At 39.5% G+C, this 20,123-nt stretch overlaps 1 protein-coding gene and 1 long non-coding RNA gene across 2 annotated transcripts in view; one reads left to right on the top strand and one right to left on the bottom strand.

The window, feature by feature from the left end:
• Nucleotides 1-10,053, top strand: part of ELL2 (elongation factor for RNA polymerase II 2) — a 74,688-nt gene extending 64,635 nt beyond the window's left edge. The window contains exons 9-12 of the mRNA XM_016216152.2: nucleotides 164-230; nucleotides 3,415-3,586; nucleotides 6,084-6,128; nucleotides 6,218-10,053. Coding sequence (XP_016071638.1) covers nucleotides 164-230; nucleotides 3,415-3,586; nucleotides 6,084-6,128; nucleotides 6,218-6,334 — 401 coding nt within the window. The 3' untranslated portion in view covers nucleotides 6,335-10,053. The remainder of the gene's footprint in view (nucleotides 1-163; nucleotides 231-3,414; nucleotides 3,587-6,083; nucleotides 6,129-6,217) is intronic.
• The window catches only part of LOC107539607 (uncharacterized), a 308,699-nt gene that overhangs the window by 278,435 nt on the left and 10,141 nt on the right, over nucleotides 1-20,123 (bottom strand). The gene's annotated exons all lie outside the window — the stretch shown is intronic.

The following is a 20,123-nucleotide window of genomic DNA, read 5'->3' as shown; positions in this document are numbered from 1 at the left end:
CCTCTATTGTTCGTGTCCAATTGTATTCCTTGCTCATTGTTGCTTATTGAGATGGAAGAATAGAATTTGAGGAAAAGTGCTCCAGATGTTTCTGATCTATTTTAGAATTATAGGCATTTTATAACCATACTGTTGGTGAACACTTGAATTTTTTTCTTCGTAGGAGTCAAAGAGGGTTGCACTGCCTCCACGGAGCCTTCTTCAACAATTGAACTCCCAGATTATTTGATGTAAGTTCAGATGTCTGCCAATGGGAGAGAACTGTTTAATTTTAGAAAGTTTGCAAATTCTTTTCCCATAATTTGCAAATCAGAAATGTAAGAAGTTCCAGAAATAGTGTCCTGGAGCCACCCCTGCAATTGAAAGGCTGCCATTAAGCCTGCTCGTCCCAAATCCACCCTTGTCGGCTTCAGCAGGTTGTGCCTCCCCCTGCTCTGAGCTCAGCTCAGTGGCCTTTAAGTATAGAGAAGCCTGCCCTTTGTTCCGGGGCCAGGCCAAGCATTTGATTATGGAAGATTTCAGGGATCGGACTCTTCAAAGCTGACAGTCTATCAATGCACAGTCCTTCCCTGCACATGTTACTGATAAAGTGCTTTAAACCTCTTCAGTTAATACAAAGTAAAGATAGATTGATTTTATTTAAATGAAGCTCTGCCGTCAAATTGATTTTAAGAGGAAAGAATAGTAAAATTTGATCATCTCACTTTAGTATAGGTTATAATGTTTTTTTTGTTAAGACAGGTTGCTAAACGCTGAGCTGGGGACATTTTTGTAACTGGCTATCACAGAAATTATAACTTGGACACATAATTCTAGCTTTTTTACAGACTCAAAGGCTTCTATAAGAAGGAAATAATTAAGTTGCAAGAGCCTGGAAAAATGGAGAGTGAAAAAGCAAACAGGTCTGACTGTCGATAGCTTAAAAAATGAACAAATGTGCAAAATAGCTTGAATGTAGAATAGAAAATGGAATCTGGGCTGTACGAACATTTTTCTCTATTTAGTACCATCTCTTGATGGACAAAATTAGCCCTCCCTCCATATCCTATAAAATGCTCTTTTCCAGAGTAGAGAACATTTTATAACTTAAAATGTGTTACTTTTGCTTAACGGTAGTGTGAAAGCTATATTTATTGGGGAATGATACAGCAGGAAACCATAATGCTGGTTATCATCTCTTAACTAAAAGGAACCAAGAAGCCATGCTGAGTACTCTTTCATCTGAGGTTTTAGAGTTCTGTGCGGGAGCTTTGAAAAGCAGCCACCACTGAGTTGGCCCAGGAAGGGTTGGTTAGGGGACAGCACCTGTCTCCACTGATAATGGGGTTCTTCTCTCCAACTGCAAACCCATTTCTCCTTAAAAGTGCTAGGAAAGTTGCTGCCCCCTCAAATAAAAACTAGCACTGTGCTCTCATTCTCTCAAGATGGATTTTGAGTTCCTCTTTTTTGTCCTAGTGATATATACTTGTTATATATGACAGGTCATGTAAGGAGACTGAAAAATAATTCTCACCTTTCTCCATGGATTCAGGCTGTGTTTTGTCAACTTAATCAGTTAATTCTATATTTAAAAAAAATTTAACTTACTGATTTAAGGATGGTTGCTGCATCTGTCTCAGTGCATTTCTGTACATTTGTCATGTTTTTAGCTCTTTAAAAATTATGAAAATACATAACCTATGTGATTGTTTGCTCACTTTGTTCAAGTAAAAGCAATTTATTCTAACTAAAAATTAAGTCTTGTATACATACAGAGAATTTTCTAAAAATGGTGAGAAAATATGAATTTTCAGAAAAATTACCAAAACTATATAAAACAAACTTAAGTTGCTTCATAAGAAACCGAAAGATCATACCATAAAACTTTAGTGGTCAGTTTCTGAATAATTCATACTTAACTGTAGTATTCCTAATTTTTGTATAATAAGAATACTTCCACTACTTCTGGTTGTGACTTGTCCAAACTGTTTAAAATTTTATTCCATCACTACAGTAAGAGCCAACTGTAGGACTCATAGTTTTTGGTAAAAAATAGTGAAATGCTTTTCATTAAAATGCCTGTATAATCAATCTTCTATAGCAACACAACTGTTGGTCAGTTTGTAATTTTCCTAAGGAATTTATTAAATGAAGTGGTTTTGAGAAAGCAGGATGAGTATTTTGCGTAACAGATTGAACCTGAGTTTCACAATCTGTTTAGCCATTTCCTCACATACGCTGTCCCTGAGAACTGTCTCCCTAGTGTGCTCCCTCTGCTGATCAGTGAGGATAGTCCCTGTCTGGAAAGCACTGGTTCCTTGCTGCGCTGGCGGCGTTCCTTTTACAGCTAAGACACCAGCAGGGCAGCTTTAAAACAATATACTACCACAGTCTCGATTACACTTAGAAAATTAAACCTCCACACTGTCTAACTTAGCATGAATAAAAATATTAATGAGGACATTAAGGTTGCTCACTGCATCACTTTTCTCACATTTCCAACTAGGTATCTGTGCTATCACATTTTAAATTAAACTGGGAAGTTATCTGAAACCATTTTGGAGAGGATTGAACTCCAGGGTTTTCCCACAGTGAAGAATATTATATACCTCATGGGGCCACCTGCTTGAAATTGCTTTGAAATCAATAAAGTCAAGGGAATTTTACATTCCACCACAGAAGCACAGAGTGCAAAGACCCAGACCCGACCCTGATGTGATCCCAGTCCCCAGATCCACAAACAAATAATATTAACTCTGGTTTAATATTAAAATACTGGTTTAATTTACTTACCACTGAGTAAACTGACACTCTGGGAAAATGGCCTCCATTCACCAGGCCCCTAGAAGTGTTCATACACAGAAGCAAAACAGGCTTGTTGCATTTTTATTAAGAAAGTAAATTAGATTAATAGTACAACACTGCCTGCTGTTACACAGGTTCTACTATGTCATTTTTTAAAATGAGAAACAATTCCCCTTCTGTATTTTATGTATTTGCCTAATCAGAAACGGGAGGAAAGGGATACAGGGAAATAAGCCTGAGGCACCTTTATGACAGCGGGTGAAAGGCCTCGGGACGGACCCCCTCATGAAGCAGCAGGACTAGAGGGAGCTTCGGCTTCAGCACTTCTTGACTGTGAAATTTCCCTGGTTTCATGTTATTTGTCTAGTTCTGTCTCCATGTCACTCATACTAGATGCTGGCCTCTGCCGCTAGTATGTAGTGAGTTATTTGGGGTAGAGAAAGGTTTAGGAAGCTACATCTATGTGAGTGTTGTTTTCCTTTTACATAGTTGCGCTTTAATTCCATTGTCACCATGTCTTTTTTATATTTACTGTCCTTCATTGAAGCTCTTAAGCTCATGCGTGGTATAACTTCCCCTGGAGGGTCTCTGAGGGTGGCATGGCTATCTTTCATTCTCTTTTCCTGACAGAAAATATATTGCTATCGTCTCCTATGAGCAACGCCAGAATTACAAGGATGATTTCAACGCAGAGTATGATGAATACAGGGCCTTGCATGCCAGAATGGAGACTGTAGCTAGAAGATTTATCAAACTGGACGCGCAACGAAAGCGCCTTTCTCCAGGCTCAAAAGAGTATCAGGTAAATGAATTTGTTCCTAGATAGACTGACTTTCATATTTTTCTTTCTCTGCCCTGCCTGACCGCCAGGCATCCTGTTAGCCTTCAGAGCAAGTCTTCTGGCTGACCAGCTTCTCTGCAGCTTTTAGCTTTCATAAATGAGCTAGGAAACTAAATATTTGAAATAGTTCCTGAAAATAAGTAAACACAATGAACCTATATTTCTGTCAGTGAAAAAATAACCTTTTTATTAACATTATATGTATAAAATATGTAATATATGCTTATACATTTACTATAATATAATGTATAGTGTATTGAGAAAAATATCAAACACAACTAAATAGGGGGAAAAAATTGGATTCAGGATTCATCAAAATATTTTGTTGCATTGCCAACTCAGCTCAGACTACAGCTCCTAGATCTGGTGCTATTACCCAAAACTGCAATTTCAAGGAACTATTTTAATTAATTTTTAAAATAACCTCAGTCTGGCATAGAATAGGGAAGATATAGACATATCTTAATACCACAGTAGTTTGGGGTTTAAGTGAAGAAAAGCATGGTGCTTCCAGCTATTCCAGAGACAGACATTTGTATTAACCAGTTTTCACTTCCCTACTTTAAGTGGTAATATTACTACAGCTAACAGAGCAGCAGAAGCCTGACCTGATTGTTCTCATGGTTCTTAGCAAAAGGATTAATATAAATGACTGTTTCCTTCCTTGCCCAGGCCAGATAACTTTGTTGCACTTCACAGGCTTAGATGGTGCCTCCGTCCCGGCCCACTACCATTGTTCTAACAGGAACCTAGTGAGAGAATGGATGTGTGTTCCCACAATGGGAGTGCCTGTGCCCTAGAGATTCATTTTGTCTTCTATTATAGAAGATTTTGCCAGAGGCCAGAGGAGTTGGTGTTTGAGGGTGCAAGAGGTTGGTGATATGGTGGATTCTGGTTGTTGTTTTTTCTATATAGTTATTTACCAGTGTACCATGATTATATTTAAACTAAAGTGTAATTCCATACCATGGAATACTACGCAGCTGTAAAGAAGAATAATCTCGTACCCTTTGGGACAGTATGGATGGACCTGGAGAAAATTGTGCTAAGTGAAATAAGCCAGGCAGAGAAAGACAAACATCACATGATCTCGCTTATACGTGGAATCTAAAGAGCTTAATAAACTGATGAACAGAATAGATTCAGTGACATGGAAGCATAAATCAGACTGATGAATGTCAGAGGGATGGAGGAAGGCAGGTGGGTGGAGGGGGAGAGAGTAAACCAAAGAATTTATATGTGTATATGCACAACCCAAGGACACAGACAATGGTGGGGAGAGGGACTGAGGAGGGGGAGGGAACGGGGTGGAACAGGGTGGAACGGATCATTGGGGAGAAAAAGGGATATCTGTAATATTTTAAACAAAAATAAAATTTAAAAATAGAAAAGTAGCAAAAAGTTTACTTTAAAAAAATAATTTCATTTATAATAATAAATACCATCTATAATTAAGCTCAATGGAAAAAAAAAAACACAAACTAAAGTGTAATTCCAAGGATTGCTTAGTGGTTAGGAGTAGGCTCCAGAGCCAGAATGCGTGGGTTTGATTCCCAGCTCCCATCATTTAATACTTGTGTGACCTTGGGCAAGTTATTTAACTTTGCTCAAAATCCCCATCCATAAAATAAGTTGATTATGGACTTGTGCAGAATAAATGTAAGTATTTGGAACCTGCTTAGATCCATCATACATCAGATGATGTGGTACATAAGGGTTAGCTGTTTTTCTTAACCACCCAGTTTTCCTCCCTAGAGGCAACCAGTAGTGCTGGTTTCCAGTGTATTCTTTTAGAGGCGTGTGTGTGCGTAATATGTATATACACAAGCAAATTCCCATATATACCATATATAATTAAATCTAAGATGTCTAATTATAACATGTACTCTTTATTGTGGTATGTCCCCGTAAGTTAAACTATGATACATTATTATTTATCTGATTTCATTAACACGAGAAGAAATATGCATCATAGAAATAATGAAATTCTTAGAATATAATATTCTGTTTCCTTCTTTTAAACAAATGATATCAAACTGTATAAATTGTTCTGTATTTTACTTTTTCACTGAACAAGATACCACATCTTAGAAACTTTTTTAATGTAAGTACATAAACACTTCCCCTTTGTTAATGCTCTCCTTAGTGTTCCTTTTAAGAGATTAATGGACACTTAGATTTTGTTTACTGTCTTGCTTTACAAACAGTGCTGCAGTGAGTAACCTTCTCCACACGTCATTTCACTCAGGTACAAGTAAATCTGAAACAAAAGTGTAAGTGCCAAGTCAGTTTTGCATTTGCTATACTGATAGCAGTTGCCAAATTGCCTCCCTGAAAGATTGTACCAATTTACATTTCCATCATCAGTATTTCCCCACACCCTTGTCAAATGTTTGTTAATTGTTTATATTGCAAACAAAAAAAGTTCTCTTCTGATTTCTAATTTTTAATTTTGTAGAATGTTCATGAAGAAGTCTTACAAGAATATCAGAAGATCAAGCAGGTAGGTAGCATCACTGTTGGTTTTTGACATGAAGTTGGGAAGTAATTACAAATTCTGTAACCTGATTCCTCGCTGTTTTTCTTCCACAGTCCAGTCCCAATTACCATGAAGAAAAATACAGATGCGAGTATCTTCATAACAAGCTGGCTCATATCAAAAGACTGATAGGTGAATTTGACCAACAGCAAGCAGAGTCATGGCACTAGAGCTCCTCTTGAACCAGAAGATGTGAATAAACTTAAACTTATTTATTTAAAATTCCAAATGAGTTGCTCTAAGATTCTAAAAAAATGAAACTTTGCCTGTTGAAAGTTTCAGTATTTATAAACTTGAGTTACTTTTTTCCCCTCCCATTTTTCTTTACTTTCCTGCATTTTTGAAGCTGCTTTTTCTCGTCCTTTTCTCCTCCTCGAGACTTGTGTTTGTCAATAGAAGTAATTTTTGTTTAGATATTGGGGATCCAGTATCTATACTTTAAATCAGTTGTTTTCTTAAAACTTATTTGTAATTAGAAATGATTTTTTTAGATATTGGGGACCCAGTGTCCACACTCAAATTTATGTGTGTTAAAAACAAACAAACAGTAATGTGCAAGGTGAAATGCTTTTGGACAAACATAAGCCTATTTTCTGACTTTTCTTAATGCAAACTCTTTGCCTTAAATGGTAGAATATTTAGAAATTTGCACAAAATACAAAAAAAAATTAAAACATTGTTTTGGAGGGTTAAGAAATAGGTCTGTGAGTATGTATGTGTGTGTAGCTACACATACACATATGTATATACAAGCTGATTTGATCTAGAGCAGTAAAGCGCCCTGCAAGTTAACCCCCCATTGCAATGGTTGCCTTAAGGTGTTTGCTAGTTGTGTACATAGTGTGGTTAATCATTAGCTACACTGCCTCCCATTTGATTGGAGCAATGGGAAGCACACTGTGGCCTACCAGCGTCTGAAAGCGTGTGCGCGACCTGTGTGTGTGCAGAGGTGGTATGGGTGTGAGCGTGCATGAAGGAAAAAAAGCTGCTACTCTCAGTAGGCCAAACGCTCAGGTTAAACAACTGACGAGTGTTACTGTAGGTTTTTGTGTGTTTTTTTCTGTCAAATTGCTACTTCTTTTGTGAAAGACAAAAGCATTTCCATTTCAACAGTTTGTCAGCTTTGTCGTTGGGCAAAATTGATATGTTATGAAAATGAAACAAATCTATAGTTTTGGGGCAAAATTATAAAATTAAATATGTAGGTAACCTATTTATATACTGCTATAAAGTATTTTTTGAAGAGAGATGTGCAAAGAAGTTATTACCTACATGAAATGTATATTTAAAGATTTTTTTCTTCATCCTGGGTGCCAGGAATATAAAAAAGAGCGGATATATTTAACCATAGCATACTGTGATTCATCAAACAGCACAAACTTTCATTTCATGGAGTTTATCTGTTGACGTTGATTTAAACTATCACTTGTTTTATCATGTGGGAACATAAGTTATGTCAAAAATGTAAGGATTTTGAACTAATGTTGATTCAAGTTGTGTTGTCTTACCGTATTGTCTTTTCAAAGTGCTGCCAGTTAAAAAGGGAAGCATTATGTTTACAAATCTGTTTTGAAATGTTTGCCAAAATTTTGGTAGTATCTTTAATAAAGATGTTTGTGTCCAGCATCCAAAAAAATAAATAAATAACTTTGTTGTGTATGGCTGTAAACCAGAAAATGTTAGTATCTAGAAAACCTGAGAGAGCATGTAGATGAACTTTCTCTTGGAGTTCTTCTAAAACATTAACTGGAAAGAGTAGATAATATAGTAAAAGTATACAAACTGTACAAAGACTAAAACAATACCCTCTACACTATAACTCTATAACATTACTGCAGAAATTTAATTTCTATGTAGCTTGAACCTCCTAGGCAATTCGATTTCTTTTAGCATTGAGATCCCTGGTGCTCTTCCTTTTACCTCAGAATTGGTACAATCATTATTAAATGTTCATTGGTTTCAAACTTTCAGTTGGAAAAAAGGTAGGAAAGGAAACTTAATTGAGGGTAAATTTGGTCCTCATTATAGTGGAGTCTGCTGAGGGATTTGTCTGAAGGTAATGACCTCATTGGTGTCATTTCTTGTACATCTTCACCTTTTAATCAAAGATTGTGTGCTGCTATTTGCTATGAGTGGTGTTTCTCAAAAACAAGGTGCTTGGACCACTTACATCACCCAAATTTGAATCTCTGGGTATAGGGCCCAAGTATCCATCCATATTTTCATAAGTATCTTCCAGGTGGCTTTTGCAAGCTAAAGTATGAGAACCATTGACTTGGATATAAACCTTAGGTCTCTAAATCTCAAAGTCTTGAAGTTAAACTGTTGGCTTTTTTTTTTTTTTAAGCCCATCTCTATCAGCAGGTGCACATCACTTTTCCCCTCTGCAAGATGTGAGGCACCCTCTTAATTATTTCACTGCCAACTCTTATTTTGGAACTTGTTTACAGACAAGTCTTCTAGTTGGTTAATTGTTAGGTTAGCCCTTGGAGCTCCTACCCACCTACATCAGCGCATCTTCTGGTTTACAAATTGGGTAATAATAGAAGGTGGAGATGCTCCACAAAAATCCAGCATTGCACACCCACAAACTTGACCACCAACCTTTAAAAGCCTTAATTTAGATGTTTGTTGTATACCTTGGGCAGATCCTTATAAAATGTGTATCTGTCTATCAGTTGTAAATCTCTGACTCTGTTATTACCCCAGGTTGCATCTTTTTTGAAGATGGGCATAAACCTATTCATGTCCTACTGCTAGATTTTTAAATACTCTCAAATATTTGCTGTGGGGATGAGTGGTCACTTAGTATCAGTTACTCTGGTTGAAGAATTTATTTAGTTTTTTCAAAAGAAATATTAAGTGTAAAACAGCATTGTCCAGATGAGAGAATGAGTTATGTTGTTGTGTTTTCATCACATTTCATCTAAAATAATTTGAAGCACTCTTGAAGATTTTTACCAACACTCATAAATTAATTCTAGATTGAATGAGCAGCTGACTTAATACAAACCAAAAAGAATATTAACTAGATGTGGTTTTGTTTTTATGTGGGGATTTCTTGTTGAGTTTTATTTCTCATGGAGTAATTTAGAGGGTTAACTTTCAGCTCTAAGTAGTGGTAGATGGTCAGGACTGGCTTTCTCAAAGGTAATTGGTGTGGTCAGTTTCTATCATTGCTCCATGCATTGATTATAAAAATTCAGTATTTTCTTTCATCTCCAATTGATCTTTTAACTGTTAGAGGAGTTTTCTTTTCCCTTAAAGTATTTCACTTTATTATGTAAAACAAATGCATACTTGCATGTTGGAAGCAAGATATTGAAATGAGGTTCAGCCACAAATGGTCCATTAGTTCCAACATTGCTTGGTTGCCTTACCTCTTGCATTACTTTATTCTTTGCTTCTGGAACTTGCCTGAAACTCTTTAGCCAGTTCATTGTCTTTCTGGCAGTGTGAGTGTTGTCACGTGTGCTTGGTATACGCCTTTACTACTTACGAAGTTCTTACAGTTTATTACTTGCCCAAGTGTTACTAAACCCTTTTCTTACATGTACCAGATGGGGGGAAATTTATAACCAGCACTTTGAGAGGAACATTTTGGGAAAGGATATTTAACTGACACTACTAAGTGAAGGCAACAGAAGATGTTATCCATGTTCTTTGTAACCTGAAAACTGAACAAGGCTGTGAGGCTCATTTCAAAATACTTTGAAGTGTTAAAAACTATATATATCTATGCTGTTTCTCAGTTGTTCCAACCAAACCATGTTAGGACTCTTGGAGGTAAAATGTCACAGGGACTTGTCAGTTCTTACTGAGCTAGCAGCTGTGGTGGCCCCTGTTGTTCTACAGCAATTTCAATTCAATAAAAATGTTAACATTGCAATTCTGTACTTGTTTTTCCTTTGTCTCATTTCAAGCCCTTAACTTTGTCTTAAAAACACACACAAAAAAACCCACCCCACACCACAGTACTCTCTGATGCCCTAATGTCAGTGATTTTCCTGGGACAAATATTACTTATTGGTGATTCTAGAAAGTGGGAGCAGGGTATCTGCTCCAGGACCCTGCCTGTTTTATAAATTTAGGACATACCCTCCATAGGCAACACCTCCAGGGAACAATAACCATAATTAGCATTTAGTGAGGGTTTCCTGTGGGATACATACTCTTTTACATGCATTGTCCCATTTTTCCTCATAACAACCCTGATATGCCTATTTTATTGGTGAGTAAACTAGGGCTTAGAGAAGTTAAGAAACTTGCCCACCACCCAGCTAGTAAACAGCGGAGCCTGAGAAGCCTGGCCACTGCATCTGTGTTCTTAACCACTTCTCCATGCTACCCCTCAAACACTGGTACCTACTTAGGGTTAGAATAATCTTCACAGAGTAATAATACTAATACCATCAGACAGGCTAGACAAACTGTTTTGATTCAAAGAAGACTAGAATGTGGAGTTTGGGGGTGATGTCCAGTGGATTATTCACAGTAGGTTGATTTTAATCCTAGATAAATTTGAAGGAAAGCCAAAATACTTTCTTGAGAAAAGGTATGTTTCTTTTCTTTATGAATATGTGCAGTCTTAACAGTGGGCTATTTGAAGGATATTGAGGCAGTACAGGTAGAGACCGCAGGGCGGGGTACAGTCTTGGAATCACACCGTTTTTGTACTAAAAAGGTGTCTCCATAACAGACTAGCTAGCTCTAGGAGATGCCTGTCTGAACTGGACGTAGGGACATTCTCCTGGCTGGATCCTTAAGCTCCGGTGTCTGTAAGTTTTCTGAAGGAATCGTGGAGGAGGAAAGGAAGAAGCCTCCATTAAGCATTGTATTGAAAACCTAGACTTCAGGGCGAGCAGTGGTTCTCGTTAGGGTTACAAGAAGCCTCACGGGTAAATGAGATTCCTAACGTAATTGCAGCAGCCCTCCCCCACCAGACATTTAACATTGTACTTGTCTTTTAACTCCTTTCCTCAGATGTAAAGAGAAAATATGCCTTCTTACTGGGTAAGAACAAAGCTTAATTATGGTTTATAAAGCACTTGGGTGTTGCATGAAAAACAGCTATCTAAATTATATATTATCTACTGAATGCACAGGGAGACCTTGTCTGGAGCATTATTTTCCCAGTGACAATGGGTCCATCTTGACCAATTGCAAAAGAAACAAAGTTCAGAGAGAGGCTTGAGGTTTCCAGGTGACTGCTTGGGGTTGGTTTTATTGAATGCTAGGCCTTCCTGTACCTGCTCCACTGGTTTTACCTTTCTGACACTGGGACAGGAGGCCAGCAGTGGCAGTAGATGGCTCTGATATTTTCTGATTGCTTAATTGTCATGTTGGGGTCAGATGATTCCGCTGTGTGTGACAGTGGAGATGTGTCATTTACAACTCCTGCCTGCGTAGTTCCACTGACCAGCCAGGCAAGTTTGTCTTACTGTAATTAGATACTTGGTACAATGTGGGCATTTGTAGATGGATGATAAAAATTCCATATCTGGGATTTGGAGAGTGCTTCCCAAAGATAGGCTCACAGAATTAGCCAGGGGCTTCTAGAGGAATGGCCAACTACCTACCTTTCTACACTCACGGATTCCAGTGGGATTACAGAATTCTAGACAGGCAGCATGATCTAGCTTGCCAGCCTCATCTGCTACACTCACTCTGCACACCAGCCACACAGGCCTGCCTGCAGGTTCTCCAGTAACCCCTGTTCCTCCTATCCCAGGGCTTAGGAGCACTTGCTGTCCCTTCTGCGCCACCAGCTCTACCCTCCCGCCCTCCCGCCCTTAGCTAAGTCCTTATGCTTAAGATCACTGTTTGAACATCACTTCTTTCTAGAAAGCCTGACCCCTCAGACTAACTCAGGTCACCGTGGTATATGCTCTCTTTCATCTTATGCTTCTCCTTTATGACATTTATTACAATTGTAACTAAATGCTACTTGTATTATTACTAATTAAATAAGTTTCATGGAAGTAGAGACTGTTGCTCAGTAGGGTGTCCCCAGCTCCTGACCTAATGCTTGACATATAGAAGGGACTCAGTAATAATTTATTGAAAGAATGAATGAAGCAGGCTATTCGTACATGCCATATTTAAAGTTAATGTTGCCAGAGGACTTGGACCACTGCAAGAGTCTGCTTTGTCATTCTTTGTACCTTGCCACTCTCTCTCCCTAAGCCATGATCTAGGAATGGCATACTGACTTGACTTTGGGAATCCCTTTGCCATGATTCACTAATTGGACACCTTCAAAGGGTCACCTCTTTCCAGCATTGGCATTCACTCCTCTAGTCACCTCTGGAACATAAGAATCTATAGTAGTCTATCATGGTTTGGAATATAAAAGGAAATGGTTTTAAAAGTCACTTTTATTATAACTCACAGATTCTGATTTCATTTCCCAATTTATTTTTTTCAGTAGTTTTCTCTCACTTCTCAACAATGTAGGCGAGGATAACAGTTTAAAGATCATGCTGTATATCATTTCCCCATCTTCATTAAAGCATCCCTCGCCTGATGTTTCTTTAAATTCAACATGTGCTTTTATTGACATTTATTTTATGCCTTGCACTTTTGTAACCTCCCAAATGGCATACATATAGCAGATAATCAAAGGACTTCAGGATTGGAACAACTGCCTTCATTTCACAGATGATGGGATGGAGATGTTTGAAGGACGGCCCCCGGCAGAGCTAGGTGGACCCTAGGAGCTTACACACTCTCCCTAGAGAGGGAATGGTAAAGTGCCAAACAAAACGTGCCATTCACAAGCAGTTCAGAGCACAGTCAGGCCAGAAAGAGCCTGCCTTAGAGTCTGGGGTCTGCCACTCACAAGCTACCAACCACGGTCAAGTGCATAAAGCTCTCCAGCCTGTTTCCCACCCATGAGTGGGACAGTGCCCACCTCAGAGGGTTGTTGTGATAACATATATGTAGAGTAGGGACACGGCACCCAGTAAGTTTTCTATATGAATTTCAATGGATTATTTGCTAATCATTTCTTTGCATCTTTTATTTTGATTTGGGCAGTTTTTAGCAATATATCTAATAAGAAAGCAGCCAGCCAGAACAAAAAACCTATTGGATTAATTTAGATTTTTCTATAATAGTGATGGAGCCCATATGTAAAATAAGCACATCCCAGAACATTTAAGAGTCTCTGCTCCCAATTGCTCAATGAAATAAGTTTTGTCTGTGAATCTTTTCAAGTATATTAGCTACCCTAAACATCATGGCTACCAGTAACTTGTTATAGAGCTGATGCATTTGTTCCAAACTTGAGCATGCTCTCTATTAATTCTTTTTTTCCACTCGTCTTCACAGGGAAGAGTCTGTAAAAGAGCCTTGTTTTCTGCCAGCTTAAGGGCTTCCTGCCCCCTAGTTACTAGAGGGGGTTGACATGGTTCATTTCGGGTAAGATGCTTTGGGAAAAAGTCTGCCATGAACATGACTCTCTCTTATACTTGTAAGCTTTTCCTTCTCTCAAGGATAGGGTTCATTTAAGCCAGCTTTGCCAAAGGAGTGCCAAGAGGGTCTTCAGGGGTCTCATGGCCACCTGAGCTACAGAACTCTGCAGCTGAGAACAGCTATAAAGGGACTCTGGGGACTGCTGGCAAAGCCACCTCCTATCTACCCTTATCCTGCTTCTCTCTTTGCCCCAGTTGCCGCGTTTTTATTGCTGTGGTAGCCAATTATCACCACCCCACCTGCTCCTCCCTTCTCAACTCACTATTCTCACCTGAATGAAACATTATGGCTCCTCCCTTCTGTTAATGTACACATCTTATCATTTTTCCTCTGTCCTTAAAGATGTCTTGGCTTAGATAATAGGTAGTGAGAAGGCCAGTTCAGAACCAGGGGACCTACAAGCAAGACATGAAAAGTTTGAGAAGTAAGGTTGAAAATACTTTGCAATAGGGCAGGGAATGGAACTTGCAGTCCTACACCTGGGTCTCAGTCCTAGTTCTGAGATTTACCAACCTGTGACCCAGGGCAATTTGTCTAAACCCCTGACTCTTCCTTCCACCATCTCTCATAAACTAGGATAATCCCTGCATAGCATGGTTAAGTGAAGATTAGAGATTGCTGCATCGAGGAGAGGAACTGTGTGCGGCACTCATAAAGCAACAGTTTATTCTCACAGGTGTCCCTACAAACCCACTTCAGTGGCTGTTTCTCTACCCTCAGCAATAAAATCTACGCCAGGTTTTCTGATTTCTCCAGGACAACTCTAAGATGGTAAGTCCTGTGGTCAGTTTTAGCATAGGTCTCATTTCTCTATAAGACTAGTCTTATATAATAGCCAAAACTCTGAAATGCATTTACAATGCAAGCTGTTCCATTCCCTCAGCTTAGGCCTGCTTTAAGCTGGAAGCCAAGTGCTTCTTGCCATCCTCCCACCATGCAGTGTCCTCAGGACTGAAGGAGCAGAAGGTAGGGTGGAGGTAAGGGGCAGGAGAGGTCTTCCCTGAAGTCTGGCCTTGGCTTCCTCTGGACATTGTCAGAGCCTGACCTGGGTGCTTCAAACAGTGTCCCACTGAGCTTCTCCAGCCTTCCAGGGTGTTGTAGGGCCTCTCCTTTGACCAGCCCTCCAATATCAGCCCCCTTACCTCTTCAAGTAGGAAGCTAGTCGCTTATAGCCCTTCCCTAAAGAACCACGGCCAACGTGCCAACTGGAGATGCTCTGTCTGGTCTCATCCTCCCTCCTGTCCCTGCCATAAACTAAGATAAGCACTTTTGGCCTGCTACCCATGAGCATGTAGTGACTTCCTAAATGCACCCTTGATCCTGCTACAGGGTTATGGTTTTTTTCAAGTCTAAATTAGATACCAGCCTCCCTGTGTCCTCTAAGCTTGAGGAGTCACAAATCAGGTTTTCTTTTCTGTTTAAAACACTTCATTGAGGTATGATTGACATGTAAAAAGCTGTATAAATTTAATGTATGCAACTCAATGAGTTTTAGACTCAGTGTATACCTCCATCACCACCATCAAGGCCATAAATATGTCTATCACCTCCCAAAGTTTCCTCTCACCTCTTTTATTATTATTTTGTGTGTGTGTGTGTATGTGTGTGTGATAAGAATACTTAACATGAGATCTACCCTCTTAACAAGTTTTAAGTATACAATACAGTATTGTTACCTACTGTGCTGTAGAGTGGACCTCTGGAACTTATTTTGCATAACTGAAACTTGGAAACTTTGACTATCACCTCCCCATCTCTCCTACCTCTCCAGCCCCTGCTGATCACCTTCTACTCTGCTTCTATGAGTTTAACTATTTTATATTCTACACATAAGTGAGAAAATACAGTATTTGTCTCTTCCTGGGTTATTTTATTTAGCATAGCATCCTCCAGGTTCATTTACATTGTTGCAAATGGTAGGAATTTTTTTTGGTTATTAGTCCATTGTCTGTGTGTATATCACATTTTCTTTATTCATCCATCAGTGGACATTTAGGTTGTTTCCATATTTTGACAATTGTGTATAATATTGCAATAAACATGGGAGTGCAGGTATCTCTTTGAAGACTTAATTTCAATTTCAATTCCTTTGGATAAATATTCAGAAGTGGAATTATTGGGTCATATGGTAATCCTATTTTTAATTTTTTTAGGAACTTCCATGCTGTTTTCCATAGTGGCTCCACTAATTTACATTCCTTCCAATAGTGCACAAGGGTTCCCTTTTCCCCGCATCCTTGCCAACATCTAAGTGGTCTTCATAAAGCTGCTGTCATTAGCCTGTGGTAATGGGAAGCACACTCCCAGCTCTATAGAAATCCTCTGATTTCCCACATCAATGACTTCTCAACTTCAATCCCTTATGCTGGTGAGGAGCCAGAAGCTAAGGGGAGCAAAGCTGTGTTTTATGACAACCTCCAAAGCAAGCCCTGCATATGTGGGCCTGCACCTTGCTTTATATTGTGGGTAGGTGGCAACTATTGTCTGTGACTTCAACCAAAGCTGTCAGAGTCCTGTGTTAAACCCTGTTATTTACATTGTGAATTTTCAGTCATAGCATCTGCACATTCATCCAACAAATTCTTACGTGTTTTTAGGCATTGTACTAGTTGGTAGGAAGACATCAAGACAAATGTGAATTACACATATAATTTGATCCCAATTGTGGTAAATGCTGCAAAATAAAAGGGTAGTCATGAGAATGAATGATAACAAGACACAGGAGTGAGGGAATGGGGCAAGGCTTCCCTGGGGAAATGTCATGGAAACTAATACTTGAGGGATAAATAAGAGTTGGATGAGAGGAGAGTATACCAGAAAGAGAGAACACCTTGGAAAGGACTTGAGAAGGTCTTTAGCACTCACTGAATACATGTTTATCCAAAGTGCTTCTCATTAACAAAAGCCATTTAGGGTCCTGCTTTTTTGTTGCTGAACTTGTTCCCTTCGTTGCTGTTTTGCCCTCACTAAGCATTTCTAGAGGCATGAAGCCCAGACAAGGTTTCGTCCTGAGGTCCAGACGTGTGGGGTTATTGCTTATCAGAGACATCTTGGTACTCAGGGTTCTTATCTAGTGGCCTTCTCATGTTGCTAATAAGTTCTGAAGAAAGTTTCCAAAATAGAGGGATATCAATTTAGTGGCCAGTTGACCTCAAACCAGTCTGTGAGCTTTCACATGGAAAAGTTGAACTGGGGAGAAAAAGGAACTGCCTTTCCCAGGAATTGGTGAGCCCACCGTCTCCCGGTCAGAGGCTGGTGTATAATGAGTGTGCGAAGGGCCAAGCTTGGCAGGTGCCCTCCGTTGGTGTAGGTGCCTAGGGTCATAGGAAGAAATCTTGGCCACACTGATAGAGCCCTATCAGCCAGAGACAGGTTCTCTGTGGAAGAAAATTAACATCTGTACTACTCAAATTGCCGACCAGTTCTCTCTGTTGTCAGCAGCCAGGCAAACCTGTGTGGTGAGGCTCCAGCAAGGTAATTGGTGGGCAAGCAGCAAACCGAGACAAGAGTGGTGAGAGAAAGATGCCAGAAGGTCCGCGAAGCTGAAAAAGAGCACTTCTAGGAATGAAAGGAGCCAAAGTAGGGGGGTGGGAGCCAAAGTAGGGGAGTGGGGCGGACACTTTCTTATAGACCACCTTCCAGCTTAGAACGCTTTGTGCTTTTCTCAGGCATCGTCACAGAGATCCTCAACTGATCCTCCCTTTAATCCCTTTACAGCATGGAGTGGGCCAACCTGCCAGAAGAAACAGGCCCATGGCATCTGCACGGGAACAAGAGTGTAAACCTTGTCACTCGGCTGCACCCTGCTTCCTGCCATTGTGCCTCAGGAACTCACCATCTTGGACGTGGTGCTGATCCCCAAGATCTACCTGGTGACTGAGGGGACCCGGCAAGGCCTCCTCACAGCCCACTTGCACGGTGCCTCTGGGGAATTTAGTTTTCCCCTAAGAGTAGTAAACTCCTACTTACAGGAGGTAAAATTTCCATCCCCCTGCCCACGCTCTGGGCAGGTGTTCCTTATTGCCCTGGCTTCGGCAACCAGGTAAACACCTCAGTTGGCTACGAAAATGCCTCCTTTTCTGCTTCTACCAGCCTGAGTCCAGGCCATTCCACAAGTGACGGCAGCCTTGCCAGGCTCCCATCCGCGCTAGTAACCATCCCCTCGGCTGGATCCCACCTGAGGGAGGAATGCTGTCCATCACGGCCAGGCTCTTTCCACCCGGCCGTGGGAGCACAGTCTTAACCTTTACCCGATGAAAGGGAACTTTAGTTCCCGGCAAGGAGTGGGTCCCGCTGGCCGAATTTAAATGCTGACGGAATTTAAATGCCGTCTTTTAAAGGTTAAATACTCAGAAACCTAAGCATATATATTCTTTTTTACAGGCAAAAGGAAAGAAACCATTAATTGTACAGCTGATCCTGGAAAATATATGGACTTTGTATGATGCTGTCTTTTAAATGCCGTCTTTTAAAGGTTAAAGGACACTGGCAAGCAAATCAGGTGCACCAGATTATCTTTCTGACTCAATAACCATGACTGTTATGGTCATCCAATAAAAAAAGTTAAAGTTTGTGTTTTTCTTAATCGGTTGTAAAAAAAAAAAAAGTCATTTCTGTTCTTTGCAAATTTTTCAAATAGTAAATTAAAAAAAGCAGAAGCCCCCTATTCTCACTCACGTACCTCAGGCGCCAGAGTAAGCACTAAGAGTACATATGTATCCATGTACAGTTTTCTCTTCGTTCAAATAGGATCCAACTATAGATCTGCAGCTTACTTCCTTACTTAACAACACTACTGGAACATCATTCCATGTTAGTCCCTGTTGACTTAGCTCATCCTTTTTATTAGCTGCCTGGTATTTCATTGTTTATATCATAATGTCCTACTATAATCACTCCTGATCGAGCTGCAGAGTATCCCTAATACTGAAAAACTGAAATAATCACAGTGGCCAGATACAGTCTCTTCACCTAGTGGTTTGACATTTTCATCACTGCCCTGCTGACAATCTCTACCTTACCTTGCCTCACCACGTCCTCTCAAAGCATGAGAAAACCATAAAAATATAAAGACTGTTTAGAGGATGTTCAGAAATCACTTACAAATGCAAAAATTTTAAATATTGTACATCAATTTCTGTAAGTTACCAAGTATATTTTGTTTCTTGAATTCAGAAAACTTTGATTTTGGTGTGGCTCCATGCTATGAGTGAGGAGAGAAGGGAAAAAACCTAATTTCCTTACTGACAATTTTGAACTATTACATGTTTATATTATTTTTAATGTTTAGGACCTACAATAGTTACATTCTATTCTTTAACCATAACTTTTCTGCATTTGGTTTACTTCTATAATTAAATGGACTCAAGGCTCCACCTCAGTCCTGTGACACTAAGTCTTCCCCTTTCTTGAGACTTTATTTTGATTCATCTCGTAGTTAACTAGATTTTGTTGTCTACTTTTTTCTCTAATTAAATTTCTCTGTTGAGAAATCTGAGGTCAGCCTGCTCTTTTCCCTCTGATAGGAAATATGCTTTTTCTGCCTACATGCCCATGGGATTCTTCTGTTGTCCTTCAAGTTCAGTAACTTGACTTATTATGTCTTCCTGCTGATTATTCTGTTATCAGGTTTCTTTCCCCTGAAATCTCTTTCAATCTGCAGATCTTTTTTTCAGTGGAGTTTTCTTAAATTTTGTTTTTGACATTTTTATTTCCTGCCCTATTTGTTCTGTCCTCTATTTTGGGGACACCATTATTCCATGTGCTGACGGGCTGTTGGCTGTCTTTAATAGCTGACTTCTCCTCCCTACCTAATTTTTATTTATTTGGGTGTTTTCCCCTGTAAATGTTATTTTATTCTCTTTAAGTCTGACTTCTACATCATGACTAAGTTTTCAACAATATCTGTTCTAATGTGATTTTCATTTCTAGCATGCTTTTAGCTTCAATTTTTTTTTTTATGACTCTGACTTTATCTTCTTTGGCCTATTCTGGTTTGATCTCTTATATTTCATTTATAAATTATTTCACAAAGACATGTGCTTTTAAAATTTCTTGGGGAGTGGAGGTAAATTTGCATCTGAAATGCTTTGGTCTGCAGGAATTATCCTTAATAATATTATTCTTCACCTGCCTTTTGATTGTTGGATTTCTTTCCTCCTTTGTTTTTGTTTTTGTTTTTATCTGGTTTTGATGTTACTAACATGCCTACGTGTGCATGAAAATATAGACTCTATTCTGAAGGGAATGCAGTTCTCTCCTGGCGTGGAGAAGACAGTAGTTATGGAGAGGAGTCGGGGTAAGCCGGGGCTGCTGCAAGCTCACAACAGCTTCAGCCACACTTGCTGTAGTCCCTGACCTCTCAAGAGAGTGGATCACCCAAGCAAGATGTCAGTAAGGATCACGGTGGCGGTGCCCAGCTCGCGAATCTTTCATTTGGTCGTTTGTGTTTAGTTGTAGCTGCTTGTTTGAATCTCATTGACC

Source organism: Miniopterus natalensis, chromosome 3, assembly GCF_054644295.1.
Source record: "Miniopterus natalensis isolate mMinNat1 chromosome 3, mMinNat1.hap1, whole genome shotgun sequence".
Classification (NCBI taxonomy): domain Eukaryota; kingdom Metazoa; phylum Chordata; class Mammalia; order Chiroptera; family Miniopteridae; genus Miniopterus; species Miniopterus natalensis.
Note: the sequence above shows the minus strand (reverse complement) of the source record. Positions and strands in the feature narration are given on the sequence as shown.